Below are 16,905 nucleotides of genomic sequence, written 5' to 3'. Positions count from 1 at the left end.
TGAACATAATTCAGCCATGTTGGATCGTCTGGCCTGCTCACTGTGGGCACATTCACAATAGGGTCACATGCTGTGACTTTCACTGTGGTTACGGAGAGAGCTGCTGTAGCACTCACACCTGTCACTAGCCATGTTTCCATCCACACGTTTTATGCAAATTAAGTTATATCGAATTAAAAATTCCTTATGGAAACAGTAAAATTTGATTAAAAATCATGAAAATCAACAAAAAGTTTGTACTGTCGATCTCATCGGATTTTCTCTTGTTCGATAAAAGTCTTTTGTGATAAATGCTTTATCCGATTTAAAGCTCTAGATGGAAACGCACGTTCACCGGCTTTATTCGCATTCATATTTTTAGCGATCCTCACACAATTCGATTGACAAGTGGATGGAAACATGGCTACTGCTTGTCATGCTCACCTAGATGGGGGGTGGGGCAGAAGGCGGTGTGTTTACAGCAGAACCGCTCTATGAGAACCCCTCAACGGCTCAATTAAGTGCCGCTAAGGTGGAAAAGCGCTATATAAGTGCAGTCCATTTACCATTTACTACCGCTAGGACGGAAAGTGGGCTAAGCTCACCGCGAGGAGGGTGCTAAGCTAGGTCCAGCCACGTGTGTTTTGCGCTGTAAATTACCGAGACAGGTGGGAAGTGTAGTTCTAGGCGTGGCGCTGTAGTAACAGCGAGTTAGCGCCTGATTTGAGAGCGAGCGCCTGAGTTGGTGTCGGAGGCGCTGCTGTGTAGCCCTCTCCCATCTGTCTTGTCAGGCGTGTTGCTGTGATTTACTGTGGCGCGAGAGGCAGCCGTGGCGCGAGAGGCAGCCGTGCCGAGCTCAGCACAGTCATACCGGATATAGACGCCATGGAGGCCCTCGGCTCAACACTGTGGGGCCTCACACTTCTGACTGATATTACCAATAACTGTTATTGTACTGAATAGAGAAATATATAGCTCCCTATGTATTGTTCCTCCTATATACAGTATATACTGTATATATATAGCTTCCTATGTATTGTATCGCTCCCTATGTATTATACCTCGCAATACTTTATTCAACTGTGTGTGTGTCGGTGTGTGTATATATATATATTTTATTTTTTATTTTTTTTTATTTAGATTTTTTTTGTACAGTATATTTGGTTTATATATCATATTAGCTTGCTCATTGTGCACATTTAAGGATGTCACTGCTCCTGTACTGGTACTGTATGTGGCATGTGAGTGATGAGACAAATAAAACTGACAATTGATGAAAATGTGTCACTTCGGAGGATGCCCACTATTCATGTATGGCATTTGCATGGTCAAAATAGTGAATGCATGATAACCTTTGCAGAGGAGTAGCTTAACAATAGTTCTCAGACCAATAAATAATGTGGACGTACTGTAGGAAGGAGAAAATGGAAACAGGAATTTGCCCACCCAGAGATACCCACAGGGGGTCTGTCTCATGGACTAAATAGTCAATATCATTCAAATATGTAAGGCCCCACAGCGGTTCAATGTTGAATTAAGTATTAGGAGCTCTAATTCAGTGTGCGAATATCCATTTTCTCAAGATATGATAAACAGTGTGGCTGTATCCTCGTCCATTAGTCGGTCCTGCAGAGTGTCTATGATTTCAAGGTCACAGACTCAGGGTCTGCTTATCTAGAGCCACAGCAGAGCAGTGAGTCTGAGAGACTGTACTCAGATCAGCTGAGCCCACGTTAGACCCTGCTGCCACCCTCCGGTGTCTGGCTGTAGAGGGATAATACCTGGTCCAAGAACAGTCATCTCACCCTGAAGGCCGTGGGTAACTCAGAGCTCTTTGTCCCTGAGCTGATCCTGGGTCTGTGTGTGGAAAACAATGGGCTCCGTCTGCTCTGGTCTCCCCACAGCTGCACATGACGTCAGAGGCACTCGTCTTCTGACGCTTATCTGGTGGAAAATGGCCGACTCTCCTTGCACGGAGGCCAAGTGGTGACAGTGGGCAGAAGAGGACACACAAACAGACACACACACACATAAACACACACACACACACACACACACACACACACACATAAACACACACACACACACACACATAGACACACACACACACACACACATAGACACACACACACACGCACACACATAGACACACACACACACACACACACATAGACACACACACACACAAAGACACACACACACACACACCTGTCGGGGTTATTAAGCCCCATTGGGCAATGTGCATTTGCCATTTTGTTTCACATCATTATTCAGTCTGAACAGGCCGTGAATTGCAGCCGTTTTCTGGGCGTTGCCGGAGGAGTTCATCCCCTCAAAGGACGCTGATTGGCCTGGTTGGAATTCCGACTGAGAAATCACTCTAGATGAGATTCTTTCCAGACCCTGAATTGCATTTTGAACATTCAGATTTAGGGGCTGGAGCCAGGCTACAATGTGTGGCCAGATGAAGAGACCGGTGTCAATGGGTTCTCCCCTGAGCATCACACACACACACACACACCCTCCCTCCCGCACGCACGCACGCACACACACACACACACACACACACACACACACACACACACACGTGTCAATGAAGCTCGTAGATCAAGGCATTGTGTGGAGTCGGTTTGCTGGCTTCTAGGGTGTGTGTGTTTGTGTGTGTGTGTGTGGGTGTGTGTGTGTGTGTGAATACATGCCTCATTAGAATGCCTGTCAGGCTCGGGCTGAGAGGCTTCTCTGCTGCCTGCTCTTTCTCAGCCAAAAACCAGTTGGGTGAAAATGACAGGAGGAACACAACGAACAGGATAGGATTGTCTCACCAGTTTTGTAAGTATCACAAATACAACTGTTTCCAGTAGCAAGTGAAGTGTGTGGGAGCTACGCCTCTCGCCACAGTGCAGTGTACTCAAGCCTTAGTGTTCTCAGTGAAGTATGCATGCTTCTGTTTTACCGTGGAAGAGACCACGGGGGTTGTTTCCTGCTCCGTCTGTCCTCCCCGATCCATCAGCGGACGCGCTGTTCCAGGAAGCAGGGACGGGCCGGGGGACAACGATGGCTTTGGTTTGACAGGTGTTTTATAGGACTGCCAGGTCTGGATTCACTCCCTTATCGGTTGCATAAAAGAGACTGATGGTGGTCTGCTGGCGATATTAAGGCCAAGACCTTGTGTGTGTGTGTGTGGGTGTGTGTGCGCGTGTGTGTGTGTGCTTTCTAGGACGAAGAAACTTGATAGGACTGCTACTTGTGCTTGGCTGACTAGCTGGATCGTAGGGACGAGAATTGGCAGGGATCTCGCGATTCGATTTTATCCCGATCCTTAGGTGCCGATTCAATTCATATTGCGATTTTTGTGGCAAATGCGATTCTGTAATATCGCGATTCGATATGACAAATTTTTGCCAATTTTTTTAACCTGGCGAGTTACGAAAGACAAATTTCTTCCAGATGTGCGATTTGAATTATGGAGGTGCAGCATGAATCTTCTCATTCTCGTCCGACATATTGCTGCTTCTTCTGACTGAATAATAACCGTAACCTAGCAACCTAGCTACTACGCGAAGCATTCTGTTCTAGCAGGAAGTTGTTTTTGGTTGATGTTTTTTTTAAGAACAAAAAAAAATCGATTTTGGGGCAGCGTGGCGATTTAAAAATCGTCACACACAAAAATCGCGATTTGTAACAGAATGGATTTTTTCTCCCATCCCTGCTGGATAGACAGCAGTCTGTCGGTGCTGAGAGCGTTGTGAGAATGAGGTGAAGCGTGTGTGTGTTTCTGTACCAGCGTTTGAATGACAGACCACACTGCGTCAATCCCTCACTTCGCTGCTGGTCACCTTCAACGCGTCTCCTAATCTGCTGTTTGTTTGCAGATCGGATTACATTCCAGTAGGTTGATGGATACCAATACATTTGAAATGTACTGTTCGGTGTTTCATTGAGATACTCGTTGAATATTAACATTGTTCCAGATAATAATAGATAGTTTGACTAGGAAGTATCACATGCCATCATGACGGCTGAGTGACGATGTTAAATGTGCCATTTGACATCTCTGGAAAGTGGCCCACTTTCCGGCATCTCCAAGGACCCGCACCTCACTGAGCGCGGAACTGTTTTAGGACAGTGTGTGTCCTCGGTCACCAGCGCCGCGTTGTCGGGCGTACACGTCTCCAGGTCACTGAGGTCGAAACAAAAAGTGACTGCCGTCAAAATGAAGTCTCAAGCCGGTGAATCTGACTCTGCATGCTCTTTTTGCAGCGACTGCACGCTCTGTCCAGCGACTATATATAACCCCTCTGAAACGCGCCGGCCAGCGCTGTGGGCTACAGCCAAACACGAGGGTGTTGACAATGAATGGCCCCCAGATAGACCCCAGGCAGGCAAGGGTTAAGTCTGTTTTGGCTGCTCTCATGTTGCAGAGGGAAGGAGTGAGAGAGGGAGGAGAAGGGGGTGAGTGTGTGTGTGTGTGTGTGTGCGTGTGTGTGTGTGTGTGTGTGTGTGTGTGTGTGTGTGTGTGTGTAGGGAGGGGGGAGGGGCACGGACTGACTGACAGTGCTACAAGTGTCCTCGTCTGTCATTTCGTTTCAATATGGAAAGGTGACGGCCCCTATATTTCTCTCTCTCGCTCACTCTCTCTCTCTCTCTCTCTCTCTCTCTCTCTCTCTTCCTCTCTCTCTCTCTCTCTCTCTCTCTCTCTCTCTCTCTCTCTCAGAGAAGTTGTTTGGGAAGCGTCTGCTGCAGGCTGGAAGACACATCATGTCCCATAAGTCTTGGATGAAGACGGTGCCTACAGAGAACTGTGACGTGCTCATGACCTTCGCAGGTGCTGTACAGAATACGCAACACACACACACACACACACACACACACACACACACACACACAGACTGTTCACACGCAGACGGTCCCGTACAGGCATGCACACACACACACACACACACACACACACACACACACACACACACACACACACACACACACATCAAGATGTTTGACTATTTCCACTCTTTATAAGCAAATGCTCATTATACAACAGTGTGTCTCATGGCTCAGTGCAAATGAGGTGCTGATATAGTAACAGTACTAATACTTCATCCAGATGATTCTGACCCTGATCTTACTGTAATTACTAAATAAACTGTCAAATTGTTACTGTTACTGAACCCTTACTAATATACAGTAACTGAAAACAAAAAAATATATAATATTTTTAATATACATATTTTTTCATATACATATTTTTTCATATACATATTATTTATAATATAAATAATATACAGTAACTGAAAACAAAAATCTCATTAATTGAATCTGTTCTTTTTTCTCCTCTGACAGACACCACAGATGACCACACGCTACTATGGCTACTGAACCACATCCGCCTGGGGATCCCAGAGCTCATCATCCAGATCCGCCACCATAAACACACCCGCGTCTACGCATTCTTCGTCACGGCAACCTATGAGAAGTAAGACCTCCGCTCGGGGGGATGTGTGTGGGTTGACCCGGACGAGGAGTTATAGATATCCCTCTTACGCCCTTGTACTAGTAGCTACGGTGTAAGCAGCGTCTTACTCATTCATGGAGTGCTGGTCTCGCTCATTCATCCCCCCGCTCGGCGCGTGGGAGAGACCGGGGCCTCGGAGTCACGGGCTGTACGGTGCAGTGTGCAGCGGCGTGTAGCTCTATGAATTAAACACCTCCCCTTTGTTAATATTAATATGGATGGTGTGCTGGAGCGTGGATTGAGTTACTGCCTGTGGGCTCTCCAGCATGTGACGGCGTCGCCCGCTAGTGTCCTGACTCACTCGCTCGACAACATCTCCTTTCCGTTGTCGCTGGGTGAGGATATTTGTGGTACGATAAACGACCTTGTCTGCCTGGTCTTCGCCGTGTAGTTGTAAGTGCGAACGCCCTGTCATCCTGCGCCAGCATTGCAGAGGCAGGTATCATAACTCTCGCTAATCCGCTGTTGAAACTGCCACGGTTTAACGGGTTTTCCACCTAAAATTACACCATTAGCAACGCCGCTGCTGTGAGGTTGAAGCAAAGTCTGCTTACTCTCCAGTTGTTATGTTGTAGATGTAAGCAGGACTTAGCGTACATTAGGTGACTGCCTGACTAAACACTGATGCCTATAGCCATTATTATACTGCTGACAAAATGGTTCAGCTCTGTACACGTACCCTGGCCCTTATGTGTAAATCCCCCGGGATTTAGAGTCCATGGGGCATTTTAATCGTACTGTAACTGTGTGTAGAAGCAAATACTTGGAAAGTGGATATAGCCCGCATACACCATCTCTTAGCCACTCTTCTTTATTTAACTTAAAACGTTTCGATCAGAACAGATCTGACGGGCTATATCCACTTTCCATGATATCATATATTTGACCCAGCGCCCGCCGTCAATGTGCGTATTGTTATATCCTCACTAGAAGCAAATACTTCTCACACAAACCTGGAGAGTGGAGAGGGCTCCTGGCTCAGTGAACGTTGGTAGCTGATACTGTTGGTGTGTCTGCCGTTGTGCTGACTGAGCTGTTGTCAAGGGCTCTTGAAAACCTTGAGAGTTTCAACTTTACCTCTTATGGTGAATGGAGTGAAAATGCTGAAATGCATGTATAGGTAAAGCTAAACCAGGAGGGAGATAGCGTGCTTTTTGTAAGCGTGCCAGTGTACACACTCAACTCAACTCAACTCAGATTTTATTTATAAAGCACATTTAAAACAACCGAGGTTGACCAAAGTGCTGTACAGCTCCAGAGCAACAAACACACAGCACGTAACAGAACACTACAATACATCATACACCACACACAATATAAAATACAGTACAATACAGGGGCCATCGGGGGTCCAGCTCAACCTGAGTAGAAGGCCTGGGAGAACAGGTGAGTCTTTAAAGAAGACTTAAACATCTCTATGGTCTGGGCAGACCTAATGTGCCCGGGCAGACTGTTCCTAGGGGCCTAGGGGCAGACCTAATGTGCCAGGGCAGACTGTTCCAGGACCTAGGGGCCTAGGGGCCGGGCAGACCTACTGTGCCAGGGCAGACTGTTCCAGGGCCTAGGGGCCGGGCAGACCTAATGAGCCAGGGCAGACTGTTCCAGGGCCTAGGGGCCTAGGGGCCGGGCAGACCTAATGAGCCAGGGCAGACTGTTCCAGAGCCTAGGGGCCTAGGGGCTAGGCAGACCTAATGAGCCAGGGCAGACTGTTCCAGAGCCTAGGGGCCGAGGGGCCGGGCAGACCTAATGTGCCAGGGCAGACTGTTCCAGAGCCTAGGGGCCGCCGCCCCAAAGCATCGGTCACCTCTACTCTTCAGCCGAGTCTTTTGGACAGCCAGCAGCAGCTGATTAGAGGATCTCAGTGCTCCAGCTGGGGTATGAAAGTGCAGGAGTTCAGCAAGATACTGATATGCCAGTCCATTTAGAGCTTTAAACACAAACAACACAATCTTGGAATCAATTCTAAAACGCACACTGGGAGCGAGGCCAAGACTGGGGTGATGTGGTCGGTCGCGCTTTCGTTTACCAGTGAGGAGACGAGCTTCTGCATTCTGCACAAGCAGGCGACGCATCAGTGACTGGTTAATGCTGACATACAAAGAATTACAAGATGAGTATTGATAAAAGCATGTATTGCTGTCTCTAAGTCTTTGGGGGAGAGATAGCCCTTTATCTTGGCAAGAAGCCTTAGCTGGAAGAAGCTGGTTCTTATGACAGAGCTGACCTGTTTGTCAAATTTAAAACTACTGTCAAAGGTCACCCCGAGATCTTTGTCTGAAGAATGGATATTTGGGGAGAAGGGGTCCAACAAACCAGTGGTACAGTCAGAGGGGTCATGACCAAACATAATGATCTCAGTCTTATTTTCATCAAGATTTTAAAAGTTAATTTCCATCCAGGATTTCACATCTCGTAGACTGTCCAGCAGTGGTTGTACGCAGTCCTTGCCCTTTGATTTCAGGGGCAGATAGATCTGCACGTCATCCACAAAGCAGTGGAAAGAGATGTTATGTTTCCTAAAAATTTACCCCAGTGGCAGCATGTAAATCAAAAAAAGGATGGGGGCCCAAAATGGAGCCTTGAGGGACCCCAGAGGTGAGAGGAGCTGTGGATGAGGAGAACTCTCCCAGGTGGACAGAGAAGCTCTGATCTGTCAGGTAGACACACACACACACATACAGGTACACACATACACACAGGTACACACATACACACACACACACACACACACACACACACACACACACACACACACAGGTAGAACGGATGACCTATTTGCAAGTGATCAAAAAGATAAACCCTAAAAGTATGTCATTGCCTCTGATTCACCTTAAATCCTCCGTTGCACAATCAACCACAATGATACGACTCTAATTTCATAAAGAGGTCATATGAGCTCTAGGTCACAACAGGCCTATTCAATCTGGCTACAAGAAACATCTCTACCAGGCTAAATCTACAGCTTGTGCAGTGAGGTATCCCATACCTATTGTGTACAGTTCCTGTACAGGGGGCCACTCATCTTTTCACCTGAGATAGCATTCATTCTCTGCCCCCCCCTGCCAGGTCTGACTTGGCTATTTATTCCTCTGAGCTTTGCCGAATTTTCACTACAGCCGGCGATGTATTTGCTAAACTAGCAAAAACGCAGAAGTACAGCTGACCAGGCCTCTCAGCAGTAGCCCCACCCAGCGAGAAGGACACGGCCACGGGCACAGCTTCCGAGGAGAGAGCGCCTTGAATTTAGGGAAAATATAAAATGGCTTATAAACACGATGATGAGATTGACGCTCGGAGGCCTTTTCCGAGCAGGACGCATGAGGGTCATTGCATCTCGGCGGGGATCTGCGCCGCCCAAAATAAGCCACCCGATAAGAGGATTTGCGGGCGCCGTTCGCCGATGGCCGGGTGTCCTGCTCTGGGTGTTTGTGCTGTGATGGGGGTTTGTTTACGGTGTCCGGTGGACAATGGCCGACATGCTGCAGTGAGACCAGAATAGAGGCCAGGGAGGTGCATTATGGTTATTGTATCAGCGCACAGCCCCCGGGGGATTGAAAGAGAGGACTGGAGGGAGGGAGGGAGGGAGAGGGGAGACGGGGGAGGAAAGAGAGCAAAGGAGGTGTGTGTGAGAGAGGGGGGCGCGCTCCGAGCCAGTCCCACAACAGAAAGAGTTGATGGAGGAGAAGGGACATCTCTCTGTGTTTGCGCGTGTTCTCTAAACCTGTGTTCTGTGTTGCAGCCTGTGTGTTCTCTAAACCTGTGTTCTGTGTTGCAGCCTGTGTGTTCTCTAAACCTGTGTTCTGTGTTGCAGCCTGTTGCGCGGTGCAGAAGAGATGTGTCTGAGGAAAGCTCTGAAGCCCGAGTTTGGGGGCGGGACACGCAGCTTCTCCTGTGAAGAGGATTACATCTACGAAAACATAGAAAGCGAGCTGTGTTTCTTCACATCGCAGGTCAGCACGCACGCACGCACACACACACACACACACACACACACACACACACACACACACACACACAAACACACACACACACACACACACACACAGTCAGAAGCGTTTGTCCTGACCTTCCTTTTCCTCAGGAGAGGCAGAGCATCATCAAGTACTGGCTTGACAATCTACGTGCCAAACAAGGGGAGGTGCTCCACAACATTAACTTCCTGGAGGGACAGCCAATCAGTAAGCAGCATTAGTTGTGTATACATTTGAAGGTCTATTGCACACTGTAGTACTTCTAATCAGAAATGTCCACCAACATATAATCCTCCCCTTGGGCTGATGCAACATGAACCGCAGACAACACAGTGCCTGGTTATAGTTTGATCCGATAGCACGGCAGCAGATATTAAAGTTGCACTGAAACGGACGTTTGAGATCATCTAACTTCCGTAGTTTGACGTATTTCCGACGCAAACAAGCTATGAGGGTGGGACATGCGTTTAGAGGAATTTGATTGGAACATTGACAAGTGGACGGGTTTTAAGAACTTTAGACAGATTCGATAGAAGGATAGCGTTGATTGACGGGTGGATGTCGTGAGATTATTGGCCTAAAATCTAAGGTACCTGTTGTCGTCATTGCACGTGACCTACCTTTTTCCATGTAGTAAGAAATGATATACTTTGATATAAGATTACAAAAAAGTAGAATTTCGTAATTTTTTTGGCATACATCGTTGAATAGGTGAACACTATGACCAATTATGTGACCAAAATGGGACAGAATGCTTTTGTCATTTCAGTGCGACTTTAAAGGCTGTTTTCCTTTTGTGCTCGTGTGTCTCGCCCCAGTCCCCGAGCTGAGTGCGCGAGGTGTGATCCAGCAGGTCTTTCCCCTTCACGAGCAGAGGATCCTCAGCCAGCTGATGAAGTCTTGGGTCCAGGCGGTCTGTGAGAAGCAGCCCTTAGGTCAGTCCACTGTCCGTCTCCGAGGCCCGAGACCCCTCTTTCACCTGAGATCGGCCGTCACTTTTAACAGTCGCATTCCCCACAATCCTACTGCAAGGTCCCGGATCATCATCGAATATTGTCCCTTCTCCCTTTCTTTGCTTTGTGCGGACGCTAGATGACATCTGTGACTACTTCGGGGTGAAGATAGCCATGTACTTCGCCTGGCTGGGTTTCTACACCACCTCCATGCTGTATCCCGCCGTCATCGGCTTCGTGCTCTGGATGCTCACGGAGTCGGACCAGGTGGGCTCTGACACCTCACTGTTACCTGCCCACCCCACCCCCAGTATAGACAAGTCATGACGCCTGTGTGTGTGTGTGTGTGTGTCCTGATCAGACAAGCCGGGACATCTGCTGCGTGGTGTTCGCCCTGTTCAACGTGGTGTGGGCCACGCTGTTCCTGGAGCGCTGGAAGAGGCGCGGGGCGGAGCTGGCGTATAAATGGGGCACGCTGGACACGCCCGCCGAGTCTCTGGAGGAACCCCGGCCACAGTTTAGGGTGAGGAGCACACAGGGGGGGCGGGCTTGCGTCAGAACTGGGTCGAAATACGATCGGAAACTCTTTCAGTTGCCTTAACGTTCTCTTGAGTCGGCCGGGAGCGCCGGGTGGGTGGGGCTTGCGTTATTGTGAACAGCCCATTGGTTGGATGGTGCCGGACAAGAACAGTCAAGCACAGATAAGTAATTGAAATGATTTCAAATAGTATTTCGACCCAGGTTTGGCTCACGTCATCAACCAATGACCAACGGTGTTGCCTTATACAGAAACAGACTCCATAGCGTTACTGATCCACTGTATCAAAGACCTCCTCTCTGTGCCCCGTCCACCCCCGTCCCCCTGCGTCTCCCCGTCCCCCCGCGTCTCCCCGTCCCCCCCTGTCCCCCCGTCCACCCCCGTCCCCCCCCTCCCCCCGTCCCCCCGCGTCCCCCCCCGTCCCCCCCCGTCCCCCCCATCCTCGCCCTGTCCCCCCGTCCCACCCCCGTCCCCCCCCTGCCCCCCCCCCGTCCCCCCGTCCCCAGGGTGTGAAGCGCTGCAGTCCCATAACGGGCTGTGAGGAGTTCTACTACCCCCCCTGGAGGAGGCGTGTGTTCAGGTGGCTGGTCAGCCTGCCCGTCTGCCTCCTCTGTCTGTGCTTCGTCTTCCTGGCCATGCTCATCTGCTTCGAGCTGCAGGTCAGTCACCCCCACGACCCCTGTACCTGTCTGTCTGTCTGTCTGTCCTGTCTGTCTGTCTGTCTGTCTGTCTGTCTGTCTGTCTGTCTGTCTGTCTGTCTGTCTGTCTGTCTGTCTGTCTGTCTGTAGTGTCTGTCTGTCCTGTTTGTCTGTCCTGTCTGTCTGTCCTGTCTGTCTGTAGTGTCTGTCCTGTCTGTCTGTCTGTCTGTCTGTCTGTCTGTCTGTCTGTCTGTCTGTCTGTCTGTCTGTCTGTCTGTCTGTCTGTCCTGTCTGTCTGTCCTGTCTGTCTGTAGTGTCGGTCTGTAGTGTCTGGTGTAGCCGGCAGTGGTAGAACGAACTGCCCACTGACGTCAGGACAGCAGAGTCGCTGCCCATCATTCGTTGCAGGCTCCAAACTCATCTCTTCAAGAAGTACCACCACGATCCTCTTAAATACCTATTGTATTTTAGATTTTTAGATGCTATTCTTGCACTTTGCCTTCAGCAGTATATTATGCTCTTAGTTACTTGTTTTAGAAAGAAGATGTACTTGTGAGTTCTGGCAAGTAGTAATACAGTACATTGGCTTTTCCTACGTTAAATGCAATTACTGTAAGTCGCTTTGGTTAAAAGCGTCAGCTAAATGACTATAATGCAATGTAAATGTAATGTACTTTCTGTCTGTAGTGCCTGGTGTAGCCCGAGGGGGGGGGGGGGGGGGGGGCTGGCTTGGTTAACAACTGATTAATCTATCCCACGTACCACCGGGCACTAGAGCTGGGTCCGGCGCCTGCGTATACTTCCTGGGACTCTATTGAAGAGTTACTCAACGGCGTGGCGCGCTTGTCGGTGCAGTGAAAGCTTGTGCCGTGTGTCGTGTCTTGCAGGAGTTTGTGATGGGGATCAAAGAGATGCCTCGCCTGGCTCGCTTCGTCCCCAAAATCATGCTGGCTATCACTGTGACCGCGTGTGACGAGGTGTACAAGAAAATCGCCTGCTGGCTCAACGACATGGGTGAGAGCAGGGAGGGGTTTGGATGGAGGACCTGGGTGAGAGCAGGGAGGGGTTTGGATGGAGGACCTGGGTGAGAGCAGGGAGGGGTTTGGATGGAGGACCTGGGTGAGAGCAGGGAGGGGTTTGGATGGAGGACCTGGGTGAGAGCAGGGAGGGGTTTGGATGGAGGACCTGGGTGAGAGCAGGGAGGGGTTTGGATGGAGGACCTGGGTGAGAGCAGGGAGGGGTTTGGATGGAGGACCTGGGTGAGAGCAGGGAGGGGTTTGGATGGAGGACCTGGGTGAGAGCAGGGAGGGGTTTGGATGGAGGACCTGGGTGAGAGCAGGGAGGGGTTTGGATGGAGGACCTGGGTGAGAGCAGGGAGGGGTTTGGATGGAGGACCTGGGTGAGAGCAGGGAGGGGTTTGGATGGAGGACCTGGGTGAGAGCAGGGAGGGGTTTGGATGGAGGACCTGGGTGAGAGCAGGGAGGGGTTTGGATGGAGGACCTGGGTGAGAGCAGGGAGGGGTTAGGATGGAGGACCTGGGTGAGAGCAGGGAGGGGTTTGGATGGGAACCTTCGGCCAGCGCTGGGGGCTGGACTGTAGGAAGTATACTAGTGAACTAGAGGTAGGAAGTATACTAGTGAAGCTAGAGGTAGGAAGTATACTAGTGAAGCTAGAGGTGGGAAGTATACTAGTAAAGCTAGAGGTGGGAAGTATACTAGTGAAGCTAGAGGTAGGAAGTATACTAGTGAAGCTAGAGGTAGGAAGTATACTAGTGAAGCTAGAGGTAGGAAGTATACTAGTGAAGCTAGAGGTGGGAAGTATACTAGTAAAGCTAGAGGTGGGAAGTATACTAGTGAAGCTAGAGGTAGGAAGTATACTAGTGAAGCTAGAGGTAGGAAGTATACTAGTGAAGCTAGAGGTAGGAAGTATACTAGTGAAGCTAGAGGTAGGAAGTATACTAGTGAAGCTAGAGGTAGGAAGTATACTAGTGAAGCTAGAGGTAGGAAGTATACTAGTGAAGCTAGAGGTAGGAAGTATACTAGTGAAGCTAGAGGTAGGAAGTATACTAGTGAAGCTAGAGGTAGGAAGTATACTAGTGAAGCTAGAGGTAGGAAGTATACTAGTGAAGCTAGAGGTAGGAAGTATACTAGTGAAGCTAGAGGTAGGAAGTATACTAGTGAAGCTAGAGGTAGAAAGTATACTAGTGAAGCTAGAGGTTTATCGCTGACCCAGTTTGTCCAACCTCTCTGCCCTCAGAAAACTACAGACTCCAGAGTGCCTATGAGAAAAATCTCATCATCAAAATGGTTCTTGTGAGTGAGCATAAATGTCACTATTTACTGTAACATTTGACGGGGGGATTTGACATTTCCTGCTGATAATACAGTATGTAGCTCGCAGTATTCATCGTGTTTCCTGTCTCCACAGTTTCAGTTTGTAAATTCTTATCTCAGCCTTTTCTACATTGGATTCTACCTCAAAGACATGGAGCGTCTGAAAGAGGTAGGAGGCTACAAGGATCCCTTTCTCCCTCACTCCTATCATCCATCCCCTCCTCATCCCTCCTCATCCCTCTCTCCCATCATCCATCTCCCCTTACATGTGTTACTCTCCGTCCATCATCCGTCTCATCTCTCTCTGTCTCTCTGCGGCTGTGTTGAAGCTGTTGCTGGTCTTCTCGCTGGTCCAGAGCCTCCTGAGGCAGATCAAGGACAATGTTCTTCCCTTCCTCTTCCTCAAGATCCAGCTCCTCCTCGTCACTGTACCCTGGAACATCCGGGCCTTCTTCAGGTCCAAAGTAGGCCTCTCCGTAGAGTCAGGGGTCAGGGGTGAGAGGTCAAACCCCCAGACCTGTCCCCAAGCCTCTCTGTCCCATGCATGACCCCGTGTGTCGGGTGTGGGCAAGCCGTCATGTGATCGATATCGTCGCCGTGCCTGGTTTTCATAGAGGATACCGTAGTCCGTCAAGATGCAACGCCTTTAAATCGACTTGTTTTAACTAACACAGACGGTTTGTTTGATGTTTGATCATGTTCTAGCAGCGTGTTTGTCATACCGAGTGCTGTTTGCGGTTTGAGCCCTAGCGTTTCCACCGTAGGGGTTTCCTGGCGATACGGTGGAACGTCTCTCCATCTGACGTCTCTCCGTTTGTCGTCCGTTCGGGGGGGGTTTGTGCTCTGTGATTTTCAGCGTGTCTGATCAGACTTTACGTATGTTTCTCCCTCCTGTCTCTATCGCTCTCTCATTCATTCTCTACCTCTATTATCCCTCTCTGTCCATCGGTGTGTTCATCGTGCTCACTCTTTCACTCGTTTTGTTCGTCTCTGTCCATTACCATCGACATGGAGTACCTTCCAACGCACTTTGTTACTGCATAGCCACAGTTCCAATATATCTCTGCACTGGTGTGTTTGTGTAGTGTGTGAATGGAAGGTTTAACAATCCAATGTGCTAAAATCATGCTCGTTTTGGGCCTGGGTATAAACGGATATTCTGTCTGTCAGTGTGGAACAGTGTGTACTTTGTGCTTTGCCATGGATTGCAGTGAAATCTAGATGTCACTGCCCTTGACAACAATGTCATGTCTCCATCCTTGTCTGTGTTGTTTGTCATAGTAGTGAGTTTGCATACTTGAATGGGCTGTAGATAGAGTAGATCTGCATTGTTTCAATGTAGTTTATTGGGGGAAGAGTTGGGCCCCTTCCCGTTTTCAATCCCTCAGTCTGACTGGTGTGTATTTGGGGATATTTAGCCCGCACTGAAACCTCCAGAGCACCCCCGACGTCATAGTCGCTGGCGTGCCCCGCCCCCGGCGAGCCCCGCCCACCGCGTGACGCCTGTCCCTCTCTCCCCCCCCCGCCCGTCAGATGCTGGCCACTCTGCTCATCATCCGCCAGTTCCTCCAGAACGTGAAGGAGGTGCTGCAGCCTTACCTGTACGAGCGCCACAAGCTTGGCGAGCTCACGCTGCGCGCCGTCTGGGACCTGCTTCTGTCCGCGCTGCTCAAATACGCCCGGCTGGCGGCAGGAAAGGCCCAGGCTTCGCCCACCGACCAGGCCATGCCAGGCCCCGGCCTCAGGGGCACCAGACCGGGGGTGGGCCAGCCGGAGCGCAGGTAAGACACGCCCAGGCGACCGAGACTTTTTTGTATTCCTTTGTATTTGTACTTCCTTTGTATTTCATAACTTTTTTGTATTCCTTCTATGTATGTAACTCTCCTACTGTATACTATTTGCCCCACTATTTTAAGACTGTATATTTATTTGCCCAGGGACTGCGGGTGGAAATTAGCTGTTTTAGCTATAACCTTGTACAGTGCATCTCTCCCTATTCTATAGGGTAAATGTCTACTGTACCTTGTCCCTGTCTTAAAAATAAATAAAATCAATCAATCAATCAATCAACCGCGCCCGCTACGCACGGTCGCTACATCGGGCGCTCGCATTGGGGGGTTTTCGATGCGCTCGCCATCGACTTGATCCACTGTTTTCGCTGGTCTCTCTCTGTCGTCCAGGGAGAAGAAGTGTCTGAACGGGGGATGCGGGGTCCCGGACGAGGACGAGGGGGAGAGGGACGAGGCGGACAGCGGGAGGTTCAGCGAGGGGGAGAACGAGGAGGAGAGCCTGATCGACTGCGGGCTGAAGCTGAGGAAGGTCAGCTTCATCGAGAAGGTGAACAGGAAGTCGGCGGGCCCCGCGCCCCTGACGGAGGACAGCTTCCTGGAGGAAGGGAGCCCCACCATGGTGGAGAAGGGGATGGACCCGGCGTCCATGTTCGAGATGTGCGACGACGACGACAACAACGAGGTCCCCGAGATCAAGGAGACGGGCGGAGGAGGGGCGGCGGCCGAGGGAATAACCACCGCCCCGCCGCCCGCCGGGCCGGAGAGCGCGGTGTCGCTGCGACGCCGCAGGAGGGGGAGGAGCCTAGAGCGGGCAGACTCTAAGACCAAGAGGGAGTCGTGGATCGACCCGCCTGAGGAGCATGGCATCACGACGCTCACCCAGGCTGAGATAGAGAGCTGCATGCAGACCTACGAGGTACTGACCAGGTCTCTTATATACATCTGGTAATAACCATGCTCATATACATCTGGTAATAACCATGCTCATATACATCTGGTAATAACCATGCTTATGTACATCTGGTAATAACCATGCTTATGTACATCTGGTAATAACCATGCTCATATACATCTGGTAATAACCATGCTTATGTACATCTGGTAATAACCATGCTTATGTACATCTGGTAATAACCATGCTCATATACATCTGGTAATAACCATGCTCATATACATCTGGTAATAACCATGCTT

The 16,905-nt window shown here is 49.8% G+C and overlaps 1 protein-coding gene across 1 annotated transcript in view; it reads left to right on the top strand.

Annotated features, from left to right (window-relative positions):
* Nucleotides 1-16,905, top strand: part of ano8b (anoctamin 8b) — a gene marked incomplete at both ends in the record, with an annotated part of 32,660 nt that overhangs the window by 10,958 nt on the left and 4,797 nt on the right. Inside the window, 14 exons of the mRNA XM_084436168.1 lie at nucleotides 4,694-4,804; nucleotides 5,317-5,449; nucleotides 9,300-9,438; nucleotides 9,570-9,666; nucleotides 10,278-10,394; nucleotides 10,552-10,679; nucleotides 10,774-10,935; nucleotides 11,457-11,609; nucleotides 12,476-12,602; nucleotides 13,845-13,900; nucleotides 14,016-14,090; nucleotides 14,251-14,385; nucleotides 15,455-15,702; nucleotides 16,102-16,627. Coding sequence (XP_084292294.1) covers nucleotides 4,694-4,804; nucleotides 5,317-5,449; nucleotides 9,300-9,438; nucleotides 9,570-9,666; nucleotides 10,278-10,394; nucleotides 10,552-10,679; nucleotides 10,774-10,935; nucleotides 11,457-11,609; nucleotides 12,476-12,602; nucleotides 13,845-13,900; nucleotides 14,016-14,090; nucleotides 14,251-14,385; nucleotides 15,455-15,702; nucleotides 16,102-16,627 — 2,207 coding nt within the window. The remainder of the gene's footprint in view (nucleotides 1-4,693; nucleotides 4,805-5,316; nucleotides 5,450-9,299; nucleotides 9,439-9,569; nucleotides 9,667-10,277; nucleotides 10,395-10,551; nucleotides 10,680-10,773; nucleotides 10,936-11,456; nucleotides 11,610-12,475; nucleotides 12,603-13,844; nucleotides 13,901-14,015; nucleotides 14,091-14,250; nucleotides 14,386-15,454; nucleotides 15,703-16,101; nucleotides 16,628-16,905) is intronic.

Source organism: Borostomias antarcticus (genome assembly GCF_949987555.1).
Source record: "Borostomias antarcticus genome assembly, chromosome: 3".
NCBI classification, from domain to species: Eukaryota; Metazoa; Chordata; class Actinopteri; order Stomiiformes; family Stomiidae; genus Borostomias; species Borostomias antarcticus.
Note: the sequence above shows the minus strand (reverse complement) of the source record. Positions and strands in the feature narration are given on the sequence as shown.